This window comes from Pochonia chlamydosporia, chromosome 7 (genome assembly GCF_001653235.2).
Source record: "Pochonia chlamydosporia 170 chromosome 7, whole genome shotgun sequence".
NCBI classification, from domain to species: Eukaryota; Fungi; Ascomycota; class Sordariomycetes; order Hypocreales; family Clavicipitaceae; genus Pochonia; species Pochonia chlamydosporia.
This window is the reverse complement of record NC_035796.1, coordinates 2543775-2570072: the sequence shown is the minus strand read 5'-3', so window position 1 is coordinate 2570072 and position 26298 is coordinate 2543775. Positions and strand designations below refer to the sequence as shown.

Here is a 26298-nt window from a genome sequence, read left to right as displayed (position 1 = left end):
CCTTATTTCTATTTTTATTTCTATTCCAAGTCTGGTATAAATAGTATAAAGATATACGAAAAAGCTCTTAGTAAATAGAAATATATTAACTTAAATCGCAAGAATAGCTAGCTTAATAGTTTGTGGGTGGAAAAGGCACCCACTATAGAAGGGGAAAAAACAGGGAAAAGGGAGAAAGGAAGAAAGGAAGGGAGGGAGGCTCCCAAAGGAATAGTAGGGAGAAAGGCAGGAAGGAACAGCTCTATTCAGTAAATTTAAGTTATATTGTGAACAAACAGCTATGCAGCTAGAAGGTTAAAGATCTAAAAACTAGCTAAGGCTTACAATTCGGTTTTTCTATCCCCAGAGTAAGTGGGCCCCCACGTGATTAAATGTATAGCCTAGGCTAGCGTGGCTTAGCATGGCTAGAAGTCCCCTAAAGCTGTGTGCACTAAACTGCCCACAAAATAGATTTACAAAACGTTGCATAAGGCAAAATTCTCCATTACTATACATTTGCGATTTGAGTTTGGTCTTGAGTCACACTAATATAGGCAGATTAGCTTTAATATTAGATAGACTTAATATTTAGAAAACCTAACGTACTGGTGATTGGCTAGAACATGGGATACTTATGTTCCTGCCCTTTCTTACTAAATGGCAGCTCCCAGCGTTATAACTTGATGGGATACACTGTTATTATTTTAGACAATTAGTAACATTAAAGTGCCAAAAAGGCTTAACTGGTTACCGTGAGCAGAGCAACATTTAAACATTTAATGTTAAACTGCCTGCACGTGGGGTTATAGAACTAGTTATAGTATATACTACAGGTGCCTTATTGCTTCTAGGGGGCAGGGGAGGGGGCATGGTCTTCTGGGGCGTAGACGCCGGAGGCGGAGCTCCAGGCAACCGAGGCGGAGGCGGCAGAGGCGGAGAGTAAGGCGGCTGAACTGGAAGCAGACGCCGAGGCGGCGGCCGAGCCGGCGAAAGCGGCGAAGGCGGACGCGGAGGGTTATGAGGAGGGTAAAGTAGCTGCAGCGGAGGAGGAGGAATATAACGTTGACCATAACTTCGAGTCGGAATGGGGACAGGCGCCACTATACGGGGGGTGGGACCCCAAGCCCATTGCGGCACCCGGGTAGCCAGATGCGGTATCCGGGGCTGGGTACGAGACCCTGGCCCCGGCCTCCCTGGCCCCTTCCGCGCTTCCAGCCTCCTTAAAGTCATGGTCGGCTGAGTTGCAATCGCAATCGCTGGCGAGATTATGAGAACCGCCATAGCAACAACAGAAACAAGAGAGAGTTGCATCTTAAGGGTTAGAAGACAAGAGACAAGAGATAAGAGTTAAAAGTGCAAATAGCATAAGGCTAATAGGATATTAAGTGCTAGAGAGACAAGACTACTTAAGTACTAGACTTGAGTAGATTTTAAACCCCCTTTATTTAGTTTAGATTTCTCTTAATATATATGCTAATATATTATCTAGTTACTTAGTCTATACGCGCCTATTTAAGATATATAGCTTTATATCTATAAATCTATACATCTATAGATCTATAGATACTGCGCTAATTATCTAGTATTGCTAGAAATAACTAAATATAGCACTTATACTATTATACCTATAGACAATAAGCAACTAGTATTATCACAAGACTTAACGCAATTGTATTGTAGATAATGTCTAGATCTACCTGAAAGACTTAGCGTAGGTGTCTAGGTGCACTAGATAATTCTATTGTTTGTAGTTATTATGTCTGACGCTATATGCTCCGTGCCCTAAATTAATTAGCGCGACTAAATTAAAGTGTAAGTGCATGTATTATTCCAAGATAGAGCTAATTAAGGCAAGACACAAGTGAGGCAATAAGTTAAATAGATATTAGAGACTATTTGCCTGGAGGCTATCTAGCAGAGAACTACAGAATAAGTAACTTAACTAGATAATAATAAAGTAACCTTACATGCAGTATATCTTCTTAAGAGTAAGGCAAATATATGCATTATGTGGGCAGTTTAGTGCACACAGCTATAGAGAACTTTTAAGCCACACTATGCCACGCTAAGCCACGCTAGCCTAGGCCACACATTTGATCACGTGGGGGCCCACTTATTCTATAGATAAAAACCCCTAATTGCAAGCTTTAGCTAGTTTTTAGATCTTCAACCTTCTGGCTGCATAGCTGTTTGTTCATAATATGACTTGACTTTACTTGACAGAGCTGTTTCTTCCTGCCTCCCTTCCTACTATTTCTTTGGAAGCCTCCCTCCCTTCCTGACTTCCCTGACTTCCCTGACTTCCCTGAATTCCCTGAATTCCCTGACTTTCTTGGATTCCTCCCAGCTTACAAAGGCCCTAGACAACGAAACCCATGCATCTAGCCTTGCTGCTGGGTGTGTGTCTTTTCCCCCGACAAAGCATTAAACGTATATAACTTAGTTCTTTAAAGGTTTTAAGTTTCTTTATTTCTTTATAGTATTACCTTAGATATTACGTGAGCAGTATAGTGCCTATATCTATAGAGGACATTTAGCTGCGCCTTAGCCACGCTAAGCCACCCTAAGCAATGCTACCTTAGGCTACACACTTAATTACGTAAAAGCCTACTTATTGTTATGGATTTAAGCGTAGTCCTTAGATCTTAAGGGAGAAGGAGACAAGAACGCAAAGAGAGCTACCTAAGAACTTACCATAGATTTCTACTAGAGCTTAGCTGGACTCTATAAGAGCTCTCTATAACTTAACCTTACTTAATATAGCTATTTCTTTTTGCTCCACTCTCTACTATTTCTTTAGAAGCCTCTCTCCCTTTCTTTCTTTCTTTCCTTTTCCCTAATTTTCGCCTTCTATAGTGGGTACCTTTTCCACCCATAAAATATATATTATAACTTACTTAGTATATTAGGTGTAGCTCTTTTTATTAAGTATAGATTATATTTAATTTATACTATATTATAAATTAATTTAATCTAGTAAAAGTAATAGATATAACTAATTCTATTTATATAATATATTAATAAAGAATTATAATTCTTATATACTATTTTACGTTAAAAGTTTAAAGGGAGATAGCTAACTTGTGTTAACTTAAGTTAAGTTTACCGAAGAGGTGCTCTATATCTTGCGGCTAATTAACGTGCAGCCTTAGGACCTATAATACCAGTTGACCCCTTAGCTGACCTGACAAAAGTAGAGGACCCCTCAGGTTAGCCACGGGGCCATCCCTTAGTCTGTCAATTTTCTCATATCCAGGGTCGGTCACCCGCTCAGCCATGGCTTATGCCAACGCCTTCAGCAACCTATAAGGTCCATGGGCAGGGGTCAAACGCATCCAATATTTCATCCGCATTAGACAATTTGACTCTGTCGTCAGCGCTAGCTTGCATTTATAATGATTATAATGTAGCGTGCTGGTGACGCGAGGTGAATGAAGGCCTCGCCTGTTCGGCATATATCTGTTGCATGGTGCCCTCGATTTTAGGCGGCGTAACGCACACAACAACAGTAGCGGCTGCACCTTTCCGATTATTCGCCATGAGGATTCTATTACTGGCAGCTTCTCTGTTGCCCTTGGCTCTTGGAGCAGTAACTCCATCTGCTCACCCCGTGTGTATCGTGGGGGCGGGTGTATCTGGTCTCACTGCAGCAAAAGCGCTCGAGGGCAAGGGTTACAAGACGGTTCTATTTGAGAAGCGTCCTACCGTTGGCGGTAAATGCCAATCTCACTATGAAGAGTAAGCCCGTCACCACGCCTCCTAGACGACTCAATTACTGAGCTTGCGCACCAGTGGCAACTTCTTTCCCCTTGGAGCAGTCCTCTTCACACAAAGTCCGAGCTATGCGCAGACCTTCAAAGTCATCACCTCAACTGGAGCGGCGTACGAGAAGTTTGGGTCGACGTTTGGCTGGGATTTCGACCCCAAAACCGGTGTCGCCGCTGAAAGGCAACCCTTGTCTGCGCAAACGGTCCAAGCATTGCAGGCGGAGCTAATTCGGTACTCTGACGTTTGGCAAAGGACTTTTGCGCCTATTGGTGTACCAGGCTACAAGGTACGTGCAATGCGCATTGACGGATGAGCTTCAAAGACCTTGGTTGATGCTGACTCCTCTCAGAATGGCATTCCCAAAGAGTTCGCGGTATCTACCAAGCAATGGTTGCTTGCCAACAACTTTCCCGTTATAGCTTCCGTGATAAATCGCGCGGCGGGAAATTATGGATATGGAGATTACACAAAGGTGCCCGCAGTAGGTGCTCATGACTCAATATAATTATACCCCGTGCTCAACATGTATTAGGTGTACCACCTTCAATTCTTTGCACCCGATATCGTAGGCAGCTTCATAGGCACCGTGCAGCCATACACCACTGGTTTGTCATCTCTTAATAACTGCGCAAGGCTCCGGGAAACTAACTTGGCAGACTTTTTCGACGTCTTAAAACGCGTATCCCAGACGATAAAGGGCCCAATTTATCTAGGCGTTGACATCCAGGAGATATGTACGTTGGTCTAATCTACGACGCAAACTTGGTCATCTAACACGCATAGGCCGCGATGCCTCTCCAACAATTCGCTACCGTACCACTCCAAAAGGCAACATCAAATCACAAACATGTTCCCACCTCATCATGGCCTTCCCGCCAACATCCAAAGCCCTCCGCAAAGCCGGACTACAGCTCTCCCCCGTAGAAAACGCGCTATTTTCCCAAGTCGGCACAAGCAACTACTTCGCCTCCGCCGTGAGAATGAAACAACTCCCATCAAATGTCACACTGGTACAAGCACTTCCCGACCCGCTTTCGCCGTTCGTCCCCCAAGGTCAACCCGTGTACGTTACGGACCTGCATGCAAACTCGAACATCGCAAGCGTTTACTCCGCGGATGAACCTGGCGCACCTGGGGCTGAAGAACGAGTCAAGAGGCGGTTAATCACGGATCTGAGCAAGGTCAACAGGAATGTGTACGTTGCTCAGCAGGCTGGCCTGCCGGTGACGCCACGGGATGTACGCGCGTTTAGTGGCCAGGTTGATTACTTTCCTCATCTGGGGACAGATTCGGTGGCGGGAGGGTGGTATAAGCGGTTCAATGGCCTGCAGGGGAGTAAGCGTACGTATTTTACGTCGGGGTTGAATAGCTTTGAGTTGGTTGAGTATACGATTCGTGCGGCGCAGGACTTGGTGGCTACGTATTTTTAGGTTTGGCCCGTTAGGTAATTGTATTGTTTTGGGGCCGGTGAGAACGGATATGCGGAGAGGAATGTCAAGTTGGGAGGCTTGAGACTGCGACTGAGCAAACCTCGACGTGGTATGAAGTAGTGAATGTGGGCGAACCAGCGAACGGACGTGGTCAGTTGCGAATCAGTCGCGCAGAATCCGTAATAACCCTTGGGCAGCCTTTTACTGGTGCTCGAATACATTTTCTGGGGGTTTAAGAACATCATCTATGCTTATTTGGCTGTTGAGTTACTGGGTAGGACTTGAGGCGTAGAGAAACGTGAGCCTTACAATGACGTCGCCATTGCCTCAATTCTTGATTCACGCTCATCTCTGAGGATGCAATATGTACCATGTCTTCAAGAATCTGCTCTTGTTTAGTTACAAACGCTTGAACATGTCTCAACTGTGCCACAGTATTTACCACGGGGGCTGTCACATTTGTGTTGTCCCCTCTCAGTGAACAACAGCCCCTGGCGGTTCATAGCTCCCCAACGTTTAACGTTTGGTTTCGCCCATGTGCCTAGGTCTATAGACTAAGGTATGCGGGATGGCGGCATAGGACCCTGTATGCAGTGAATAGAGCAGCCTGGCAATGCGTGTGTAGAAATTTTTGGTCTTGTTGGTGAACGTTTGTTCGCTCGAGCCCTCGTATCCCAACGGAAGTTGACGTGAAAATAGTTCGGTCTACCTATTTGGTGTCGATAGACAGGAAATCGAGGCTCTGATATAGCTGATAGCAGCCGCACCTAGCATGCCAAATTGGCCAACATGGATGGTAGAGGCTGGTAATAGTAAGAAAAACAGCCAGTTTCATTGGTAATCTAATTATTGTTGCCTTACTATTTCGGCGCATGATCGACTGAGTAGCCCAGTCCGGAAGTGATTGGCCACTACATCCTTGACGCCTTAACTCGTTTCGCGGCGCCATCTTCAAACATCCAACCATCATCACCCTGCATGAAGATTTGTGACGACCATGGCCACCGTTTTCCAAGCCATCAAAGCGTGTGATACTTGCAAACGACGAAAAATTAAGGCATGCGGATACCTCAAACTATTTGCGGCAATGTTTCCCTGAGACCTGACTCTCTGTAGTGCGATTTGACACCACCAGCTTGCACGCAATGCCGAAAGGCCAAGTGGACTTGTCCAGGCTTCCGGGAACAGTCAGGCACAAATTCTCAGAGCGATAAATGGACCATTGTCACACCAAAGGACGTACGGAGGGTCGCCACGATGGCGCAGGTGCTCAACGTAACGCAGGGTCATGGCATACGCATCCACGATCCATCTCCGCCGTTGGAGGACCGGGCCATCGCCTTCTTTCTGCATAATTATGTGTTTAGCGTCACCCCAGAAGTGTCAAGCCACGCATATCTGCCGCCTCTACTTCAAAGGCGCAGTCGGAGCTTGCTTCGAACAGCGGCGTCTGCTGCAGGGCTTGCTGCTCTGGCTAATTCAGGAAACGTGCCGTCTTGGAAACTTCAGTCATATAAGTTGTATGGCGAGGCTATTCGACAGCTACACGCTGACATTCAGCACCCCCAGAAAGTGAACACAGACGATACCCTGGGTGCTATGTTGCTCATGGGTACATTTGAGGTCAGAGCTTCCCTTGTGTGGTCACTCTCTGCTAGCAATTACGCTGACGTGTTTCAGGTAATCGTCTCTGGCAGCTTAAACTCAGTGTCATCACTCAGTCAGCATATTACTGCTGCGGCTCAGTGGATCCATATGCGAGGACCAACACAGTCCAGCAGTGACTCTGCGCCCTCTACAGGTATGATAATGCAGTTGCTTGGGTCCATTGTATGTATACACTCTCAGATACATCACCGGCATACAATCTCCTGCTCACGAGTAATAGGTTATTTCTTGCAATCACTTACAAGAACCATTACCGGCTGCGTTCGAGACCTGGTCAAGCTGGGCCCAAGGCAATCGACCCAACTACAATACTGCGTTGAACGGCATTGGTGATATTGAGAAAAAGTTGATTGCGGCTCGTGTGGAGATAAAACGCAAGAATATATCTTCTCCAGTCGTGATTAAGACGATGCTGCGCCCTATAGATAACATGTTTGAGGATTGGAAACAGTCAATTCTACCCTCTTGGGCTATCAAGTCCTACAAATGCCTCACGTCAACCATGATCGAACCTGCTTACATGTCTCAGTACGATACGTACCCAGACCTCTACGTTGCAACCATGTGGAACGCATACCGCTCCAGTCGCATTATGATTCATAACCATATTGTAACTGCAACACTGCAACACGGATCTACAGACGATATGGGAAAAATAAGTGATTCCATCAACATCCTTAGGGCTTTGACAGCTGCAATTTGCCAGAGTGTACCTTACTTCTTATCCTGCACCCGACACTGTGACGCAGTCAAGCTGCCGGAACACATGAACACAGCGCAACTATCCTCTTCGGGCGCTCTTTTACTGCTCTGGCCGCTGTTTTCATGCGGGATGCTGTGGACGACACCTAAAGAGCAGAGTCATTGGATCGCTTCTATACTACGCCGCATTGGGGGACATATGGGTCTTCAACTGGCCATTTCGATGGCAGCTGCGCTGGAAGGTAGTTAGACACTTTCCGTAGAGAAGCATTTTGCAGAAAAGGATCTTGGTACGTTGAAGAATGATGGTTCCTTTGCAGCGGCAGAGGTATGAGCCGTAGTCTTCACAAGCAACTTAGTAGGAGCCATTTGTATATATATTCCCTGCGGCGAGGGAGCAACACATACACAAATTCGTCATTCTTGCACAATGGAGTAAATAAAACCGAATGGGGGCCTTGTTGAGCAGTCCCCAGGACCTGTTCACTGTGTAGGTGGAAAGGAAGTCCTCACTGCTCAACGACATACTTTTAAAGCCCACTGATCATCGCTGCGCGTCAAAGGTGATCAGGTTGGCGCCATAGAAACGGCAGGTAAGGTCAATAAAATATCTGCGAGTATCACGAGAATACGAAAGATGCCTATAGCCCATGGCGAATGGCTACATCGCTGGCCGAATTCCATAACGGTCTTGCAGCCCAGTTGCCTATCAAGGAACAAATATCCTCATGGCGAATCAAGCTCCTTGTTGCTGGAGTGGAGGTTCCCGCATCTTGGTCCGATTGGCTTCATCGGAAACTAGCATCCTTCGGGTTAGCACAACCTTAACCTTAACCTAAAACTGGAACCTGTCAATGTCAATCATTCTGTCAAACTGGTTCAAGAGATGCCTGAGTACCTGACTTGGCTCGGAAAATTGTATAAGAACTCAGCATGAACTGCAAACTTTGATCCAATTAAGTTCTGCCTGTCCTTAGCCGCCCCCTTAAATTCATGTTTCAAAATGCCACCTTCTCCCTCAACCAACGTCGCCACGTTGAAACAAGCATTCGCACACTTGAATGCTCGCAACATCAACGGATGCCTCCGCCTCATGCGTCCAGATTTCATCATCAACATCGCCGAGATGCCTTACCAGAAGCGCGGCCACGACGCCTGGAGAAAGCATGCCCAGATACTATTCGATACGTTTCCCGATGTTAAAGTCCATGTTGAAGACCTAGTTGCTGCGGAGGACAAAGTCGCTGTGCGTGTGAGGATCAAAGGAACTCATCGCGGGGAGTTCCTGGGGGTACGGGGCACAGGAAAGATGATTGACTACGTGAGCCATGAGATGTATCGATTTGAGAATGGTGAGCTGGCTGAGGAGTGGATATGCTCTGATAGTTTGACGTTGATGACGCAGATTGGGGCTTTGTCTAAGGGGCGACTTATATCGATGTGGTTGTCGGGGTATCGGTTCTGGCTGGGACTGGTTACGGGATCCTTTTTCACTTGGTTTCTGCGGTATGTGATGTAGCGTGAGGTGCGAGGATAGAATATGGGACTTGTTGGAGAATTTTACACTCTACTCAGTCCTCTTTTTGATAATCCGCAGTATAGACTGGAATAGAGGCGAAATACAAGGGTGTTCCGGCGGTGTAGCAATATCATGATGCAATACTTTCTACATTTACTCCGAATAGCATGAATTAGCACACTGCACCCAGAAAAAGTCATTCCTCCCCCCAAAAAAGATAAACAAAGGGAGCCGTATAATGGCTACAAACAGACGGGTTGCTATACAAAGAAATAAGATGCGCATAAGATAACTCTCATCTCAAACTAGTAGAGAAGTTGCCCGAGCCATATGTGTAGGCCGCCTTTTGCTGCGGCACCTGACGGTAGAGGGAGAGGTGTACCAACCAGCCGGGGAGACGTCCGAAGATGATTGCGGCCTGGGATCTGCTTGATGAAGTTTGGAAATCTGGGAGTATTGCAAATGAAAGTGACTCCATGTAGAATAATAATTAGCTCGTCCCAAAAATAGAAATCAGCGGTAATGGCTAGAGTCACTTCCTTAATGGGTAGACTAGAAGTCTCATCTGTTAAATCTCTCTCAATCACTACTTGAGTCACTAGAACTACTAGATTGCCCCCCAGAATAACCGACAGACGAGTCAGAATCCGTGTCTGCAGAAACAGCTCCGCCTGAACTGCTACCAAATGCCGGAGTAGATGAAGGAATCACCGGACCAGGGCCACCGCCATAGGTTCCACCAAATGGATCACTTCCAATGCCTCCCCCCGAGTGGTCCGGATTAGATTCGTCCAGTTTCGAAAGCTTATCACTCCAGCCCGGATAGCTGCTCGTCCAAGCTCCAACCCCCGAAAATGAAGAATCCGAAACTTGGTCCTCCTTCTTTGGCTGTGTAGACGATTGCATGCCGCGTTGACTACGATACTGTGCAGCCCATGTCACGCCTCTTAACTGTGCCGACTCGGGCGATGTTTTGGTAGTAGCTTCGACGGTGGACGTGCGTATTGCTGTCTCTCTAGCTGGGTATGCGCGGGATGAAACTCCATTACTCTTCACGGCAGCCTGCTGATCAAGTTGACTTCTCTTTGTGGCAGATACGGCAACAATGCTAGACACCACCGTCGACAACAACGTGAGAGACAAATGTGCGGCACTGAGTGTTGCCGGAGGCCAAGATGCCTTCTCGACCTTTGCCTCATCATCTTCAGAATGATCCTTTTCGGCCAGTACGCGTTCCTGCAAAGCGACTTTCTCTTCTAAAAAATGGCTCAGCGCCAATATGAGTTGCGTCTGCTCTTTCATTGCCGTGTCCAGTTTATCCGTACGGCTTTCCAGGGCAGCATACAAGCTAGTGTGCATCGCGTTGAATGCATTCAGTTGCGTTTCGGCGTTTACTTGGCTTCCCGCGGCCGCATTCTTCGCCTCCTCGACCGCGGTATAAAGTCCTGCGATCTGCCCATCTAGTTTCGCACGGAGTTCTTTAATATGCTGTAGTTGGTCGTCTTGTCTGAGATTGTGGTCAGCTGCTGAGCGCTGCAGGATCTGTATTTGCTTTTCTAGCTCGGCGGGAATATCAGCGATTTTAATAGCTTCCACGATTTGTGCTAATTGGCTTCGCTGTAGCGGCTTTTCGGGCAGTATTTCCATCGACTTTCTAAAGTACGGCGTCAGCATCATGAATAGGGTTCAAGGCAAAGGGTCACGTACATGACTTGGAGCAACAGAAGTGAGTTGACTGCTTTGAGGGGTTGTTCAACCTGTTTCCGCAGCTTATCTATCTTTCCAGAGATGTCTTTGATCGTGTAGGAAACCGTCGCTTTTGTCTTGCGCAACGTGGAGTCGGTTGGTGTCGAACTCAGAGATGTCTTGTACTTGTCAAGAAATGAATTAAACTCATCCAAAGGGCCGTCAATGGTTTTCAGCAGCTTGGCCATATCCTTGGAGATTGCATCCTGGGATGTCCTCGTCACATATTCGTCCAGGTGCTTCAACGAAGCCACAAGGCTGGTGAGAAAGGCCGTTTCGGATGCATACTTGGTGGAAGCGCCGCCTTTCTCTTTGAAGGCACCGAGAAGAGTAATGAGCAGATCTGTTCCTGCAATGAAGTCGCCGATGGAGAAACCAAAGGGCGGCACGACCATTATGCTCAGGTTTTGCTGGCAAAGAGTGGAAAAGCATGAGATAGGCTGAGACGCGCATTGCAGTATTCACAGACAGAGGTGTTTTCAGCTCAGTTCGCCTCATCCGATTGATTGGATGACGGCGTCGATAGTCGACACACGCTTCAAAGCAAGGCTGAGATGCACCTTGTCGCTATCGGTACCATGAGGATCAGTCTCTTTCTTTCCTCTCAATTCAACTGCTGCGACACTTTACTTTCGCCCATCTCTGGGGCTGGGTGCCAACTTGACATTTGCCCTTCCCAAGATGGGGCTCTTTCAGGATGTCTGGACTGCCCTTGAGCTAATTGGATATGCTGTTGGCATGCTGCTTTATTTTTATCTCATTATTTTCATAGTTATCGTCATCGTAGTGGGCTCACTAGGTCTTCTTATCTTGATCTACTGCACCATACCCAAGCTTCCGGGCTACGGACGACGGATCGCCGTTCATTTACGCGAGAACTGGACAATTTCGCGTTGGCCATTCCGCTGGCAATCATACAAGGGATTTGCGCATATCCAGACTCCCCTCTTGACGGAAACTGCTGCTTGTTCGGGTCGCCAGGATTGCCTGACGACGAGCAGACTCTGTAAGCCGTGCTATCGACTAGTCAACCGGTCAAGGCTACTATCTGGTTCCGTTCTTCCTGTTATTCCTCGGCGAGAGTGGCATGGGTGGCCTTTACCGCATCGAAGGACGGAACTCTGCCACCTTTGTCAAATCCTATGGCTCTCACTTTCAGAACAGACGAGGAACGACATCATCTCCTTCATTCAAGAGCATTTCGCCGCAAAGCGCAAACCAGTTACAGTATGGATATCTATTTGGAAAGATGAGGAGGCTCGCCTCACGATGCAGTCCTTCTATGCTGACCCGAAACCTGAAGAACGCGTGGGATTATCTGATCCCATACGCATAACCCGAGGTGAGCTGGCTCACGTTCGTGTCTTAAGCTATTAATACTGACTTGTACCAGAGCTACGAAACGGCCTCCCTATATCGACTCACGTATCGGCTTCCACAGGCTCTGCACATTGTATTGAGCTTGCCAAGTCTTGGATATCCGACTGCGAGGCCAATCACAACAGCACTTGCCGCTGTGAGACGTATATTGAAGACTACATGCCCAAGAGGCTATTGCATGTCGGCGATCAAGTATCTAGCGCACTTCGTGTCGTTGAAACTTGTTCTCTCAGCGATGTTCCATCCAGGGCCCGGTATCTTGCATTAAGCTACCTACCAGGTAAAGACGGTGTGCCCGAGTATCAAAAGCTGACCCTCAGTAAGAAGAATGATTGGCAAGAGAACATGAGATACAGTAGCTTGCCTTTGACGTTCCAGCATGCAATACGGCTCACCCGTCAGCTCGGGCTGAGTTACTTATACATTGACGTGCTTTGCAATTGTCAGGATGACGACGAGGACCTCAACCAAAGCATGAACAGCATGGGGAAAACATATGCCAACGCTTACTGTACCATTGCGGCATGCGCATCTGACGACGCTGACGGCGGCTTTTTCGCCACGCGGGACCGTGTATTTCAGGACTTTCCCTGCTACATCCGATTCTCGAAGAGAGAGGCACTGAGCATTCGGCCTTCCGACAAGGCATACAACAAAGAATGTTTCTCCGTGGAAGTTGATAAGAGTCCGCTTAATGAGGAAGCTTGGGCTTTTGAACAACGACTTCTATCGCGTCGGGTTCTCCATTTTGGATCTAAGTTTCTATTCTTCGAATGCAACTCGCACATTTGCTCGGAGTATTCTCCGCAGGGGCAGCCGTGCCAGAATGGGCAGCATGGCCGGCGTGAATTACTTAATGAGCTCATGACAACTCGGTCCTCAACTCCAGACGCTAAAGACGAGCTCAAGTTACATCACTGTTGGTTCGAACTCGTTACTGCATACTCAAGAACCAGATTAGAGCATCATACTTCCCAAAGAACCTTTCTCTCTGGCCTTGTCGAAAAAATCGCGGGCGTTGATGAGCTCACGTACCTGAATGGCTTATGGGCTCGTCACATTACTTTCGACCTCCTCTGGTACGTGGCCGCAGGCTCAACAAACAGACCTACATCACACCAGCCAACCTGGTCGTGGCATTCTGTAAATGGTGTTGTGCGTTCTCAACTAGTGCAGCGAACCGACAAGGCAGAAGGAAAACGCTGCGAGTTCGTCAAAGTTGCTGAGGTGCTGGTCCAGGAAACTCATTCGAGCAGCATGTGTCCACAGCAGGATGTATTGGCACTGAAATGTCCAGTTCTTCGTGGTAGCAACTTAAACAACACTTCAAATACCATCACAGTTCAAACATTGGAGGAAGAAGCAGACGCCGAGGTCCATCTAGATGTGACGGACTTGGATGCAACCAAAGAGCTGTTTTGTGCAGAATTGGTCAGGGAACTGTTGTACGAGGATAAACAGGGCACCCTTTCGAGTGTATGGAGTAATGGACTCGTTTTGCAACGGACGCTGGACCGAACGCCGGAGGGAGTGAAGGTGACTTATCAGAGGGTTGGACGGTTTTGGATGGAGTGGCCGGTAGAGAAGCATTGCGTTGAAGCGAAGTCTGGGATGAGGGTGAAGCCTATGTTTAATAGATATAAGGCGCAAACTATTTCGTTGATATGACTCTGGTTCAGCTAAGTCGGCGAAGAATGACTTTCACGAGGAATTGAAACGCTTGTTCACTACATGGACCGACATCAGTTCTAGAGACAACAATTTCGACGTATATGTTGCCACATAGGATGTGTGGCAAGAATACGCTGTGTGTGTTAACGAAAAGTGTCCAATTTGGTCTCTCGTTTTCACTCGCTCTCGTAAGATTCGTCAGCGCAAACAAAATGCCGGAAACTCGAAGAACAAATACAATAAGACTAGTGGTATCTGTATGAACCAAAAACTACGGCATCGTCACCTCTGTCACACCAACTACCGGCCCAATCTTCTCCTTGCTCAACGTCATATTCTCCAAGTGGCTCGACAATTCATCCGCAACCGCCATATTTTGCCTTGTCATCTCTTCATAAAGCTTCAGCAGCAGCGACTCAATCTCCGTCGCCAAGTCAAGAAACGCGACACAACCCGGCATCAACTCAATACCCGGAAACACGTCTCCGTTCCTAACCTTGACGGCGATACAGTTAGCAATGGAATCCACGAAGCGCCGTATTATCGATGCAAACTGAGATGCCCCCGCCGTTTTAACAACCTTGCGCAACTGTTTGACAAAGTCTGCTGTATCGCCAGCTGCATCCTGTAAAGATAGTTCCACGTCCCTGGCCCTGCTTTCTGACCAATCTTTCTGTTGAAGCCGGGTCATTTCTCGCAGAAGGAGACTCGCATCGTTGCAGTGCTCAGATAGGCTCACTCCACCACCAGCGGGAGTCAAATCCCGCGACATGATGTCTTGGTACAACTTGGATGGGGATTCTGTATTCAACGGCGAGTACAGGAAGATTTGTACAATATGTTGTTGGATGTCAAGTAGCTTATCGGAGTATAGGTCCTGATAGTCTGGAAAGTATCTTTTCTTTTTAGCATTGGAATGTCGAGCGTGAGACGCAGACGGCGGTGCTAGAGGCTCATAGTTAGCGTGTAACCCAACCACTTCAAGCCGGGATCACAACTCGTCAGGGAGACTTACTAGATAACTTGTTTGAGGTTGCTTGACTTCGACTCCTCAAGTCAACCATCCACTCTTCGTCATCCCAGTCATCGGCTCTAACTCTTGTGCACGCCTCTACACCATTAAGGAGAAGGAGTTGCCGGAAACTGCTAACATGTGGGTTATAGTGTAGAGCATGGCTCGGATGGGAAGCATTCACCCTTGGAACCTTGAGAGGTCCTCCATCTGGTTTCTGGAATCTGGCCTCGATCGGTGGAGTGTACCTCGCTCCAAACACTTTTCCTACGCCTATGCATTCCAACTCTATCGCTTCCGCTTTGCTGGGAGCGAATTTCTTGGTATGGATTCGACCGGCGCAAACTACCACGTCTGGCTCCTTGTCGCAAATGGCTCCGACAGAGGCGCAAAACGAGTCTCTCAACTTGTCGTCGGGCATGATGTCGACCTCATCGGAGACGAACGGCAAGAGGTCGAGCACAGCAACGTTGGTTCTGATGTCTAGCGTATTGCATGAGACTGTGGAGAAGATGTCATCGACGGCTTTGAGGGTATTGCAGCCCTCGATAACAGCATCGATGCCTTTCTGAAATTGATGGTTTGCACGGGGCTGTTGAAGCATGACCACAATGCCCCCTTTGGTTGCTGGACCTGCGAGCTGGGCAGTGACATCGATCTCGTCTTCGGTGGACAACAGTGTAGCCCCGCGTGTTTTGATTCGAGATACATGGCTAGACGGTATGGACGTATTGATGTGAACGGGATTGTAAAGTCGTCGTATTCGGTGGTCAACTGCCACGTTGAGGCAGACTTTGCCGTAATCTGAGTCCGACATGGCGATTTTGGTGCCAGCAAGCTGATGAAAGCTAAGTTTTGTTCTTTTGGAACTCTCTGAAAGTTCAGTGTGTTGTGAACAATGAGACTCGCATTCGAAGATGGGCTGAATCTCTGCACTTATAATCAACTTGCAAACGGCTACAAGTGACACGCGTCATGCAGTCAGCCCAGAGCCCTCATGGTCGCACAAATTTAGACCTGCATGCTGAAGACCAGCCTCACTGTGAAGTTTCTCGTCTCATTTCTTCACAGTTGGATTGACCGGCTTTAATGTTGCGTGGCAGCCTCAGACGGGAACTACTGGCTGGCATTTGGTTGCCACAGCCCCCAACCTAGCCGCCAAGTACGCAGCTGAATGAGCCTGCATGAGACTGATGAGCAGTAGCTGTACGGTTCGTTTGCAGGTATTACCAAACTTGAAACAATAGCCTCGTCCTGCTGGCTGCAAAGTTGAACCCAGGTCTTTCACAACACATACAGTAGCCATTGGATGCCAGGCCGCAGCCTTATTCCACGCCGCTGCAAGCAAATGGCGTAGTTGAATTTGTGAAGGAGCTCATTATTATCATTAGATCAATCGACAGGCTATAAATATTGAAGCGCTCGGTCCACACTGGCAATGAAACAAATAATTACACGTCGCCATATCCTACCTATGCAAAATGATACTCCCCGGCCGCCAGTCCGAAGACTTCACACAATACCAACTATCCGTCTCGCTGTAATTCGAATCGCCTGAAGGACCGCTATTCTGATCAATACTCGCATACAAACTCCAGCCATGCAGCTCCAACAACTCAACCAACTTCAGAATCAACACACGCGTCTTCATCGTCTCTTCACCAGTCGCCGCCCACGGATACCCATAGAGTTTAAACTCATGATACTGCAGCCTCGGGTCCTTGACCGCCTCCGACTGCAGCAGCTTCATATTCTTAAGCAGCGTAGAAAACGCGGCTATGAGTTCCGGCGGCGCCCCCAAAAACCGCAGCTTATCCCCCGTCTTGAACGAAATAGCCGTCCAGGTAGCAGCCGGCGGTGGCACAGGTTGTTTGCGGAATATCAGCGTATCCTTGTCGAACTTCTTGCGCGATATGTCGGTTGACGCTGTCATTATCCAGCCCATGGAGTACAGGCTCGCAAATACCTCTCGCATGAGTATAAGCGCAGGCACGGCGTATGAGCCGGTGCCGGAACCGCTCCAGGGACTTCCTCGCAGCTTGAATTCGTATGAGACCGAGTACGGGCGCTCGGCTTGGATGCCCCATGCCCAGGAGCGCTGTATGGTGTTCTTTATGACGGCGATGTCTTCGGGTGGGAATTGGACGAAGCGGATTCGGTCGCTCATGTGGAGGGAGACGGAGCCGAATGTTGTTCTGAATGCAGGGGAGGAGTAGGCTGGTGGTTGGGATGAAGATGAATCCTTTTGCGGATCTTGTGGCTGTTGCAGCGCAGAGGCTTTCGAGTTGTAGGACATGTTGACAATGAGCCAACTTGGCGGTTGAAGAAGTGCTATGTTGAGTTGCACTCGAAGCTTACTGGGATGAGGTCATTCGGAAGATTTATAGAAATTGTGGAATCATGACTGCCTGGTCTAACATGTGGATGCTTACTTCCACTAACAAGGGTTGCCGCATCTTCGCCCCATTAGAAATGAGGCTGACATGTTGGCAATGACTTTATTGCCGCCTTTTTGATGCAGGAGATGTTCCTACGAATCTCAATTGCTTCAAGTTTCCTAGCTTGGTGGCTCAAGAACTGGGCGCCATGTTGCTGGGGGAGGCGCAGCACTCTGGGTGTTTGACGAGGATCTTCTGTGCTGCGCCATCTTCCCTATGCACCATCATGGAAGGTCTACCAATTGCTGTGGTGGGGCTGTGACAACTGCTAACTCTGCTAGACGAGGAATCTGCAACTTGATGTTATGTTGGGCATGTTGACAGCCTCACTGTGCTCGTTCCGGTTATCTTTACGCCCAAGCTCAAAATGCCACCGGCCCATGTACCAAAGCAGCAGGCGAGATGGCAGCGGTTGTGAACAGTTGTGTAGATCAAGCTTCTGAGTAGGCTAGCAACTGGCTATTCAACTGGAAAGACTTCTGAAGCCTACTCTGCCGTCTTTGACGTCAATATGCACGAAAACTTAAACAACCCAAGGTTCCATCGAATTAAATCCTCATCAAGCTTGAAATTAGTACAAACAGTGTCTTCTAATGTTGTCGAAAGAGTTTGTTGAGTGTTACTTTGCGATTTCTGTTTCAGGCGGTACCAAACTTTTGGAAAACCTGACAACTGCGGTGAGACAGAGTGCAATAACACTGTATTGGCTGTGCCGGTCAAAGAGAAACCTAGCCGAGCAGCATAGATACGAAAAGAGCCAATAACTTATACTTGTCACTATGGCTAAGCTGTACATGGAAATACCCCAGAAACGATACAATTAACCGTTAGCAATTCCTCGTGCTCACTTATAACATAACGGCCGCACCCCTGCTGCTACCACGGATCTGAGCAAAACACTTGTAGCAGTTATCTACATAACCAGGATGACACACCTCTAACTGTTTCAGATGCCTGCTGTTGTATTATTTCATGCGTTCATCAGTCAAGTCAAGACGTGCATCAATATCGCCATATGACCCCAAGCTAGGCCCGCAGAGGTCTAGTCCTGAGGATTGAGGTTGCCAGCGATGTGTCTTCCTTCACCAACTTGCCTCCAGTAGAGTTTATACAGTATACCATTGCAATTCACATAAAAGTGAAGCCTTCAAGCTATTCATGTCTTGATAACGCATCGCTCACTACCCTACGTCACGACCAGTGGCACATACTTCGCAACACAGCCCAACATTGACACCCTCAGGTACACCATCGGATCCGGGAATATCAGCGACCAGTCCCAAGAACGATATCCAAACAGAAACTAAACTCTTCGAAACATAAGAATCTCGGAGTCTTTACAATGGCGATATATCTGCGGGGTACATCGAACCACCCATTCAAACGCCGCCAACGCACCTCAACCAACAGTTCACCCTCCAGCATGAACCGCACCACATGACAGTGTCGATCATCCAGACTTCATTCTTTGCCCAGAAAGTTTGATACACGCCCCGTCAAGTGATGCCATGCAGGCTGGTGAAAGGCACGGCGGCATTTGCATACTGCCGGTCCGCCCCGGCAATGGAACCAAGCGTGATCAACTTAATGTTAAGCTTAATAGCAGTGTGGGTGCATGGACTAATCATGGTTAAGGACAGGCATTTATCAATGCTATGGGCAGCTGCTTAAATTGTGTAGTCACATCGGGTGTAGATTTGTCCGTGCTTGTATACATACATGTCTATTATACAAGAGCAAGTACCATGATCTCAAACGGCAGCCAACCTCCGTTTCATGAGAATTTGAATTGGCGTGGCTAATCGAGCCCGAAACTGCTATTTATGCGCCAAGAGCAGGACTGCACACAACGCCTTGTCCAACAATCGGAACGCCACAGCACGTTGCCTCCTTGCCGTCTTCGCTGCAAATGCTTGCCAAATCGGGTCCATCAATAGGCGTGCGGTTGGCTATGAAGCATAGTTAGCAAACTGCCTCCCCAACATGATGCAATGTTAAATGTCTTTCTTGGTTGAAGTTAGGAAACGTACGGGGTGTGCAGTCAAGACCCAAGGCACCAAGAACGTTGGTTGAGCAGCAAACTGCGTTGCCGCTGAGAAGACTTGGTGGACAGACACTGGATGCCGCGCAGGTGCCAAGCAACCCGACAGAGATGGTGAAAATTGTCTTCATTTCTGTATCTGCAGCTTTCAATATTCGGGAAAGTCGGCGAATGGAATTACAAGACGACATCCGCCGATTGGAGAAGCGAGTGCATTTATTGTCAATTTAAATAAATACGACCCTCTGGCCGTGCTTTTCCACTTTTCGTCGTGGAACAGTGGCTTTCAACTCCTTGATCATATTCTGGTACGTCGGCGGGGTGGTTGATTGACAGTCTTGGTCTCCCTTCGCTCCTGACGTCATGTTAGTGAGGCAAGGGATGAGCTCTCATTCTGTTGCTCATTACTAAATTTCAAAGAGGAACTAAACTGTCACGGCACTTCACTGCTCGTAATTGCAAGTTCATCTTTCCTTCGGGTGACTCCGGCGGGTATATGCTGAGGCAGAGAAGGGTAACTTCGTCAACGTGACGGGGCAGGCGACAATACATGTCTAAAACGCATGAATTCCTTGTGGTACCATAAATCTCTTATGAGAATACTCCGTATTGACATGCGTCGTGCCGGCCGGTGATCGTCAAAATGTCCATGCTTCAAGCTTCGTCCACACAACAAGCGAAACGGGATGCGCCAATGCAGGTGTTAGCTGGGGCTTCCACGCATCGTACACGGATAGATACCACAAGGAATCTGTATTCATAGCCCATGGCACCTTGAGATAGAATGAGATGTCCCGTCATTGCAGAAGAAAACTCGTGTCGTAGCCTAAAAATGGCCAGGTATGAGCCTCTTGAGACGTTACACCTACGCTCTGTTCAAATCATTGTGGAGTGCCCGTCATGGCCCTCCCGAGCGAGACCGTTACCGCAAATGCAGGTTGCGGCGGTGGAAATGAACCGCATCATTTGCTCCTATCACGAGGAAGGCATGCAGAGAGCTGATGCAACAAGAAATTCCAGGCTTAACTCAGGTCGGTTGCCATTCCGAGGTTATGGAGTTGTTGGCTGACGGACTAGTGACATGGGGGTTTGACTAAAAGGCGGACAGCGTAACCGTGCGTCAGTGAGTCCGGCAAGTTGACGAAGTAATGGGCTAAATTATACTAGCCATTCGGAATCTGGATAAACGGGCCAAGAGGGTTACATCCGCGCCAGGTTCTCCTCGAAGTGTCGAACACGCGGTTCCCTATGTTGTGATACTTGCGGCAGGAGAGTGTTGAGGTTGAAAGGCAAAAAGGTTTTGAGGAGAAGAGAACAAGCTTGTGACCATGAAATGCCAATGCGCAGTGATGCAAAATGAACATATATGTCTGAATTACCAAGACTTTATGGACATGTGCCAAGTTCCAACCCATTGTCTGTTTTAAACTTTGCCTATGCACCGTCAAAGCGAAGCCGGCCAGTCATCCTGCAAAAGCAAGTCTCCTACCATGGCAGGGAAAATGGAACAGCCACAAGCCCAGGGCTGTGGCGCTTATCTTTATGGATGGGGCCGAGTGTTGTGCCTAGTTGAACCGCTCACGAGAAATGGACAATGTCACAGTCGGGAAGCATTGATTCTCCGGAAACCATCCCAACGGATTTTCTGGTGAAAGAGAATGGGACATCAAACGGTCCAAAATGGCTCAAGAAAATTATTCAGATGTGACGTTGAGGGTGAACCAGTATGGATGTTGAACAAAGGACCGAAAGCTCGCAGCTTGCTGTTTTTGGGGTTTGGGGATAGAGTCTGGTAGGTTTCTCTCGGAGACTTGGCAGGCATTTGTCCTTACAATGCGTCTCGGAGCGCACCTATTATTGCTTCCTAGACGGTGTGGTCAGTGGGAGTCTCACGTTTTGCAAGCAAAGCACCAGACAGTGGAGATGAGCATCGTCACTCTGGCTCCGGACGTGCTGAAGCAAAGACGGTGAGGGACATCACACCCCCTCCTGGCAGATTGGCGAGCACTGTATTCTGTTGGCCTCATGTTGTACCTCCATGTTGTCTGGTTCGTTTGTAGCATGTGAGTCTCAGGATCAGTATGCTCTGTGTACTACCACACTTATGCTTTTGATCCACCGGCCGAACTGCAAAACTGTTGGCAATTGAGGACACAATGATTAAATATGGAAATTGAGCAGAGAGATTTCACAAGCAACTCACCAACCTGGGTCTTTTGGCGCGCAATGACAACGACTTTGGTCTTGAATAGGACCATAATTTTGCAGCCACCATGACCTCAGACGTGTTTCGGCCACAATGCAAATCGAGGGGTTGCAATGTTGATCACCATACGGCAAGGCGTCATTCGTCCTAAAACAGTGGCGCGAATGTTGCCTTTAACAGCAATAGTTTAATGAGCACAAAGGAATTGAAATCTCGTCTTCCTTTTGTCCGAGGTGTTCTGCCTGCTCTACCGTGTCAACATTGAAGCGTCCAAACAGCAATCGCCTTGGAAATCGACGGTTCTGCCTTGTTCTCTCGGCCTTTTACCAGACCTGAGGAAGGGAAGGAACGACGGTGGACGTGAAGACAAAGTTCGTACCTGCACGTGCACCGCTGTTGCAGCCGTTTGTGCGCCTGCATCTGCACTTCCATGCATGCGAGGCCCAAACTGGCGAATTCAGATCGACCCGTACCCAATTAATGCATTATTGAAACCATTTCGGCATCTCTCTGCAGGTAGGTTGGTATCTATTTGTCTCCTTCAGTCCGTTCCGCCTATCCCCGGCCAGCCATCAGCAGCATCTCGTGACCCCGGCGGCCGTTGCGTCTCTCAACGGCTTCACCTCTTTGTTCGACTGTTTCGAAGCCATTTCGCAGCCATTTCGCAACCGACGAGGTTTGGTCGCATCAAATGCCCAAAAGCACCCCTGGAGGCGTCAAGACGAACGTAACCGCCAGTGAGTGGTTGTATCGGCCATCACGCGGCCTTATTGAAGCCTTTAGCGGGTGCTAGAGCTGGTGCTGTTGTTGGTATGCTCATGCACGAGGTTCCGGTTCGATGCTACACGATGCCATGCGATGCTTCCTTCGTCTTCACGACTAGTTTCGAAAAGTGGTTGCATTTATGGCTGGCCATGGAGGCTTGCAGCATCTGGGCCAGACGAACCCCTCTTCAAAACTCCCCTCATGCCCAATATCAGATGCTTCTCCAACATCTCCAAAACCCCATCCCATCCAGTTCTGTTCCCGTTGTGTCTCATGACTCTTCTCAAACCTACCAAATTCACTCTTTTGACGCCACAGCCGCACACCCCTCACCATTGTTCAAGGTCAACCCCACGCATGACCTTGACCATGACCCCGGATTTCTCACCCCCGTCCATCGCCCATTTCGCACATGTCCATGCCACTCAACCCCTGCCCTGTCCTCCGTTTCTTTTCCTCTTCTACCATCAGACTAACAAGAGCTCACGATGCTTGCTCAAGGTTTCTAGAGTTTTTCGTCTAACATCCAAACTACATCAGGAAAACGGTGACACGTTTGGAAACGGGCTCTGGCAGCCTAGATACCCGAGCAGTTCGCGCCAAAGCCAAGTCGGTCCCATCGAAATTACCACCGCCCAACGTTTCCATCGTGATGACCTACACCTTCTGAGTCGTACAGGCGGATTTTACCCACTCCGCTTGGTCTCTCCTACTTTCTTTTGTGCCTTGCAACTTTCGGGCGTTGGATCCTGTGGTTCCCGGCCCGACTTCCCTTCTCGCCTTTTCTTTCTCTTGTCTGGTTTCTACTACATTGTCCTGGCCTTGCAGGTTACTGGTGGAAGTAAGTGGCACCGACTGAACGTTAGAATCCCAGGCAGCTCAGATGTTTTGCTCTGCAGACTAACCGTCTGAACTCTCATCTAGGTTCAAATTTCTCCAGCGTCAATCTTGAATTTTGTCCTGTCCATGTGTCTGTTCTAGGAACTTGGGTGTGAACTTTCCTTCGCTCTACGCCTGAGGGTCAAAATCTTTTGGCAGCATCTTCCTTCTTGATCAAGCATCAATTTAACTGTATTTCACCTCTCTTGGAACCTGGTAGGCCGCCATTAGAGGCATAGCCCACATCGAATCATATCTACATACGCATACATACGGAAGCATACAGCGCAACACGGACGCACGCACGCACACCTTCACGTCTACGCACACCCCCCTGCCTGTTGCCGCGGTCTTTTTCTGGATCACTGTGTTACTCTCATTTCCAATTTAGAAGGGCTGTCCTTCGTAAAACCGCATCCATGTATGTGCCTAGTATAAATACAACGGGGGAGGGCCTCTATGAGATGGTGGTTGAGACACCTTGGTTGTCGACAATCTCCTCCCCTGGCCTTCAGCAAACCCTATCACGGTTGCCTGGTGTCATGAAGTTCATGAAGTTCGCCTCGGCGGCAGTCCTTACCATTCTTGGGGGACAAGTAGGTGCCGGCCCTACCTTTACTCCAGCCAGGCCTCCAGCTATTCCCTTGGCTGTCCGCAACCCATATCTCAACGTATGGCTTAATGGGCAACAAAATGGTCCCCATGGTGTCCTTCCCGGCCAATGGCCTAAATTTTGGGCGTAGGTCTCCCCTGAATACATTATTTCTAACTCATGTCAGCACAGATGGTCTTCATGACTATGGCAAAGTCAATACAAGCTAACCAGTTGTTCACGCACAGCACCGGAGTTCAAGGATGGCAAGGCTTCGTCAAGGTCGACGATCAAGTCTACAACTGGATGGGAGGCGCCCCTGGAGCTCCAAATGTAGATCAACTGAGCATGGAGTACACGACAACCCGCAGCATTTTCAACATGTCCGTCGCTGGAAAGGTGGACATGAGGATCGAATTTCTATCGCCGGTCTTCCCGGATGACTTGAAGCGCCAGTCAATCCCTTTCTCATATATTGTTGTTAACGTCAAGTCTCGGGATGGTGCCTCACACAAGGTTCAGGTCTATTCCGACGTATCAGGAGGTGCGTCAAAGTACCCTAACGATTTCCAACGGTTGGTTTTGTAGTACTAGGCTAACCTGGTATTAGAATGGGCATCGGGCGATACAACATCGGTCGTTCAATGGGATACCTCATCAGCGTCTGGAGTACGCAGCCACAAATTCTGGAAGCAGAAGCAAAGAGTTTTCCAGGAGGATGGAGAAAATGCAGCTTGGGGAAACTGGTACTGGTCTACCGGTGACCAGGCCGGCGTAAGCTACAAGATTGGCGCGGATGTGGACGTGCGCGGACAGTTTCTCAAGCAAGGAGCTTTGGACAACAACGTTGACAACGAATTCCGCGCAGTCCGGGACAGATGGTAAGTGAATTGCTCGCGTATCGAGTAGCTAATGATGGAGGCTGCCTAACTAATGCTTTCTAGGCCCGTTTTTGCCTTGTCTCGCGATTTGGGTACTGTTAAGAACAGCTGGGTTACTACTCTGTTCACCATTGGAGTGGCCCAGGAGGAGAGCATTCAGTTTGTTGGTAAAGAGGCTGAGCCGCAAAGCATGCCCTCCCTCTGGATATCGTATTACAAGGAAAATGAACTAGCAGCGGCCTTCTACAAAGACTACGACTATGCCATGCATTACTCAAACCGTATGGACATCCGCATCCAGCGAGACTCTGTTGCCGCTGGCGGCCAGGATTATGCGACAATTACCACTCTGGCTGTTCGCCAAACCTTTGGTGCCCTGGCTTACACTGGCACTCCTTCGAATCCCCTGATTTTCTTGAAGGAGATTTCCTCAAACAGTGACATACAGACTGTTGATGTCATCTTCCCGGCATTCCCAATCCTCTTGTACTTTGATGCAAACTTGCTCAAGTACCTTCTTGAGCCACTACTCCTCAATGATCGGTACCATTACCCGAATGACTGGGCGCAACATGATCTGGGACGATTCCCGCGAGCGCTCGGCTACCCGAAGGGTGATGATGAACCGATGCCCTTGGAGGAGTGTGGAAACATGATCATCATGATGCTGGCGTATTCTCAACGGAAGCATGACAACAAATACCTGGCTGATAACTGGGATCTGCTGTCCAAGTGGGCCGAGTACCTGATCAGAGACGCCAAGATTCCTGCTAACCAGCTGTCTACGGATGACTTTGCTGGGCACCTTGCGTAGGTCCAGAATTGTCCAACCTAATTAAGGTCTTTACTAATACGATGTGTCTTTAGCAACCAGACAAACCTAGCCATCAAAGGCATAATCGCCCTCCAAGCAATGTCAGAAGTTGCCACGCGAGCTGGACATAAGGATAAGAGCAGCAAATACTCGACACTGGCCAAGGAATATCTGGCTTTCTGGACAAAACATGGTGTCAACGCCGAAGCTGGCCACTCAATGCTTCAGTACGACAATAAAGACTCTTATGGTATGTTCGCCTGTTTCCATAACACCACTATGTGATCGTGGCAAGCTAATGTGCGTGTGCCAGGCCTTCTATACAACATTTACCCAGACAAGGTCCTTGGTCTCAATTTTGTCCCGCAGGAGATCTACGACATGCAGAGCGACTTTTATCTCAAGTCTCAAAAGCAGTACGGCGTCATTTTGGACACCCGAAACGTGTGGACCAAAGTAGACTGGGAAATGTTCGCCGCAGCAGTGGCCAAACCGGAAACCAAGCGCATGTTCATCTCAAAAATTGCCAAATGGATCAATGAAACGTCTACTTGGCGTGCCTTCACCGACTTGTATGACGTAAATACAGGTGGCTACCCTGGTGGTCTTCAATTCACCGCGAGACCTGTGGTGGGTGGTATGTTCTCATTACTTTCGTTAAAGAAATAGACGCAGCATACATAGTGTTGGCATTGTTCTTTTTTTCCCTGCCTTTTGAGCATTTCTACAAGAAACCTCTTGCTTAGAGTAGACCGGTCGCTACTGAGGATTGAAGTTTGCTGTACATACATACATGGTATTTTTATG

At 48.3% G+C, this 26298-nt stretch overlaps 8 protein-coding genes across 8 annotated transcripts; 4 read left to right on the top strand and 4 right to left on the bottom strand.

Annotated features, from left to right (window-relative positions):
- Nucleotides 1–6174: 6174 nt before the first annotated feature.
- VFPPC_09392 (fungal specific transcription factor domain-containing protein) lies at nt 6175–7797 on the top strand (the record flags this gene model as incomplete). The annotated part of the gene is made up of 3 exons (XM_018287934.1): nt 6175–6234; nt 6294–6965; nt 7066–7797. The coding sequence occupies 3 exons, from the start codon at nt 6175–6177 to the stop codon at nt 7795–7797; spliced, it is 1464 nt and encodes a 487-aa protein (XP_018139273.1).
- Nucleotides 7798–8550: 753 nt separating this feature from the next.
- Nucleotides 8551–9066, top strand: VFPPC_09393 (snoaL-like polyketide cyclase domain-containing protein; the record flags this gene model as incomplete). Its single annotated transcript, XM_018287935.1, has 1 exon — nt 8551–9066. One exon carries the CDS (start codon nt 8551–8553, stop codon nt 9064–9066), a length of 516 nt encoding a protein of 171 aa, XP_018139274.1.
- A 579-nt stretch (nt 9067–9645) lies between these two features.
- VFPPC_09394 (hypothetical protein) lies at nt 9646–11207 on the bottom strand (the record flags this gene model as incomplete). The annotated part of the gene is made up of 2 exons (XM_018287936.1): nt 9646–10720; nt 10774–11207. 2 exons carry the CDS (start codon nt 11205–11207, stop codon nt 9646–9648), a joined length of 1509 nt encoding a protein of 502 aa, XP_018139275.1.
- Nucleotides 11208–11493: 286 nt separating this feature from the next.
- Nucleotides 11494–13860, top strand: VFPPC_09395 (heterokaryon incompatibility protein (HET) domain-containing protein; the record flags this gene model as incomplete). The annotated part of the gene is made up of 2 exons (XM_022428655.1): nt 11494–12162; nt 12208–13860. The coding sequence occupies 2 exons, from the start codon at nt 11494–11496 to the stop codon at nt 13858–13860; spliced, it is 2322 nt and encodes a 773-aa protein (XP_022284141.1).
- A 274-nt stretch (nt 13861–14134) lies between these two features.
- VFPPC_09396 (hypothetical protein) lies at nt 14135–15692 on the bottom strand (the record flags this gene model as incomplete). The annotated part of the gene is made up of 2 exons (XM_018287938.1): nt 14135–14808; nt 14879–15692. The coding sequence occupies 2 exons, from the start codon at nt 15690–15692 to the stop codon at nt 14135–14137; spliced, it is 1488 nt and encodes a 495-aa protein (XP_018139277.1).
- A 651-nt stretch (nt 15693–16343) lies between these two features.
- On the bottom strand, nt 16344–17171 carry VFPPC_09397 (hypothetical protein; the record flags this gene model as incomplete). The annotated part of the gene is made up of 1 exon (XM_018287939.1): nt 16344–17171. One exon carries the CDS (start codon nt 17169–17171, stop codon nt 16344–16346), a length of 828 nt encoding a protein of 275 aa, XP_018139278.1.
- Nucleotides 17172–19134: 1963 nt separating this feature from the next.
- On the bottom strand, nt 19135–19485 carry VFPPC_09398 (fungal hydrophobin domain-containing protein; the record flags this gene model as incomplete). The annotated part of the gene is made up of 2 exons (XM_018287940.1): nt 19135–19262; nt 19344–19485. The coding sequence occupies 2 exons, from the start codon at nt 19483–19485 to the stop codon at nt 19135–19137; spliced, it is 270 nt and encodes an 89-aa protein (XP_018139279.1).
- Nucleotides 19486–23746: 4261 nt separating this feature from the next.
- Nucleotides 23747–26160, top strand: VFPPC_09399 (glutaminase GtaA; the record flags this gene model as incomplete). The annotated part of the gene is made up of 6 exons (XM_018287941.1): nt 23747–23943; nt 24045–24340; nt 24407–24677; nt 24741–25487; nt 25545–25741; nt 25805–26160. The coding sequence occupies 6 exons, from the start codon at nt 23747–23749 to the stop codon at nt 26158–26160; spliced, it is 2064 nt and encodes a 687-aa protein (XP_018139280.1).
- Between the last annotated feature and the right edge of the window lie 138 nt (nt 26161–26298).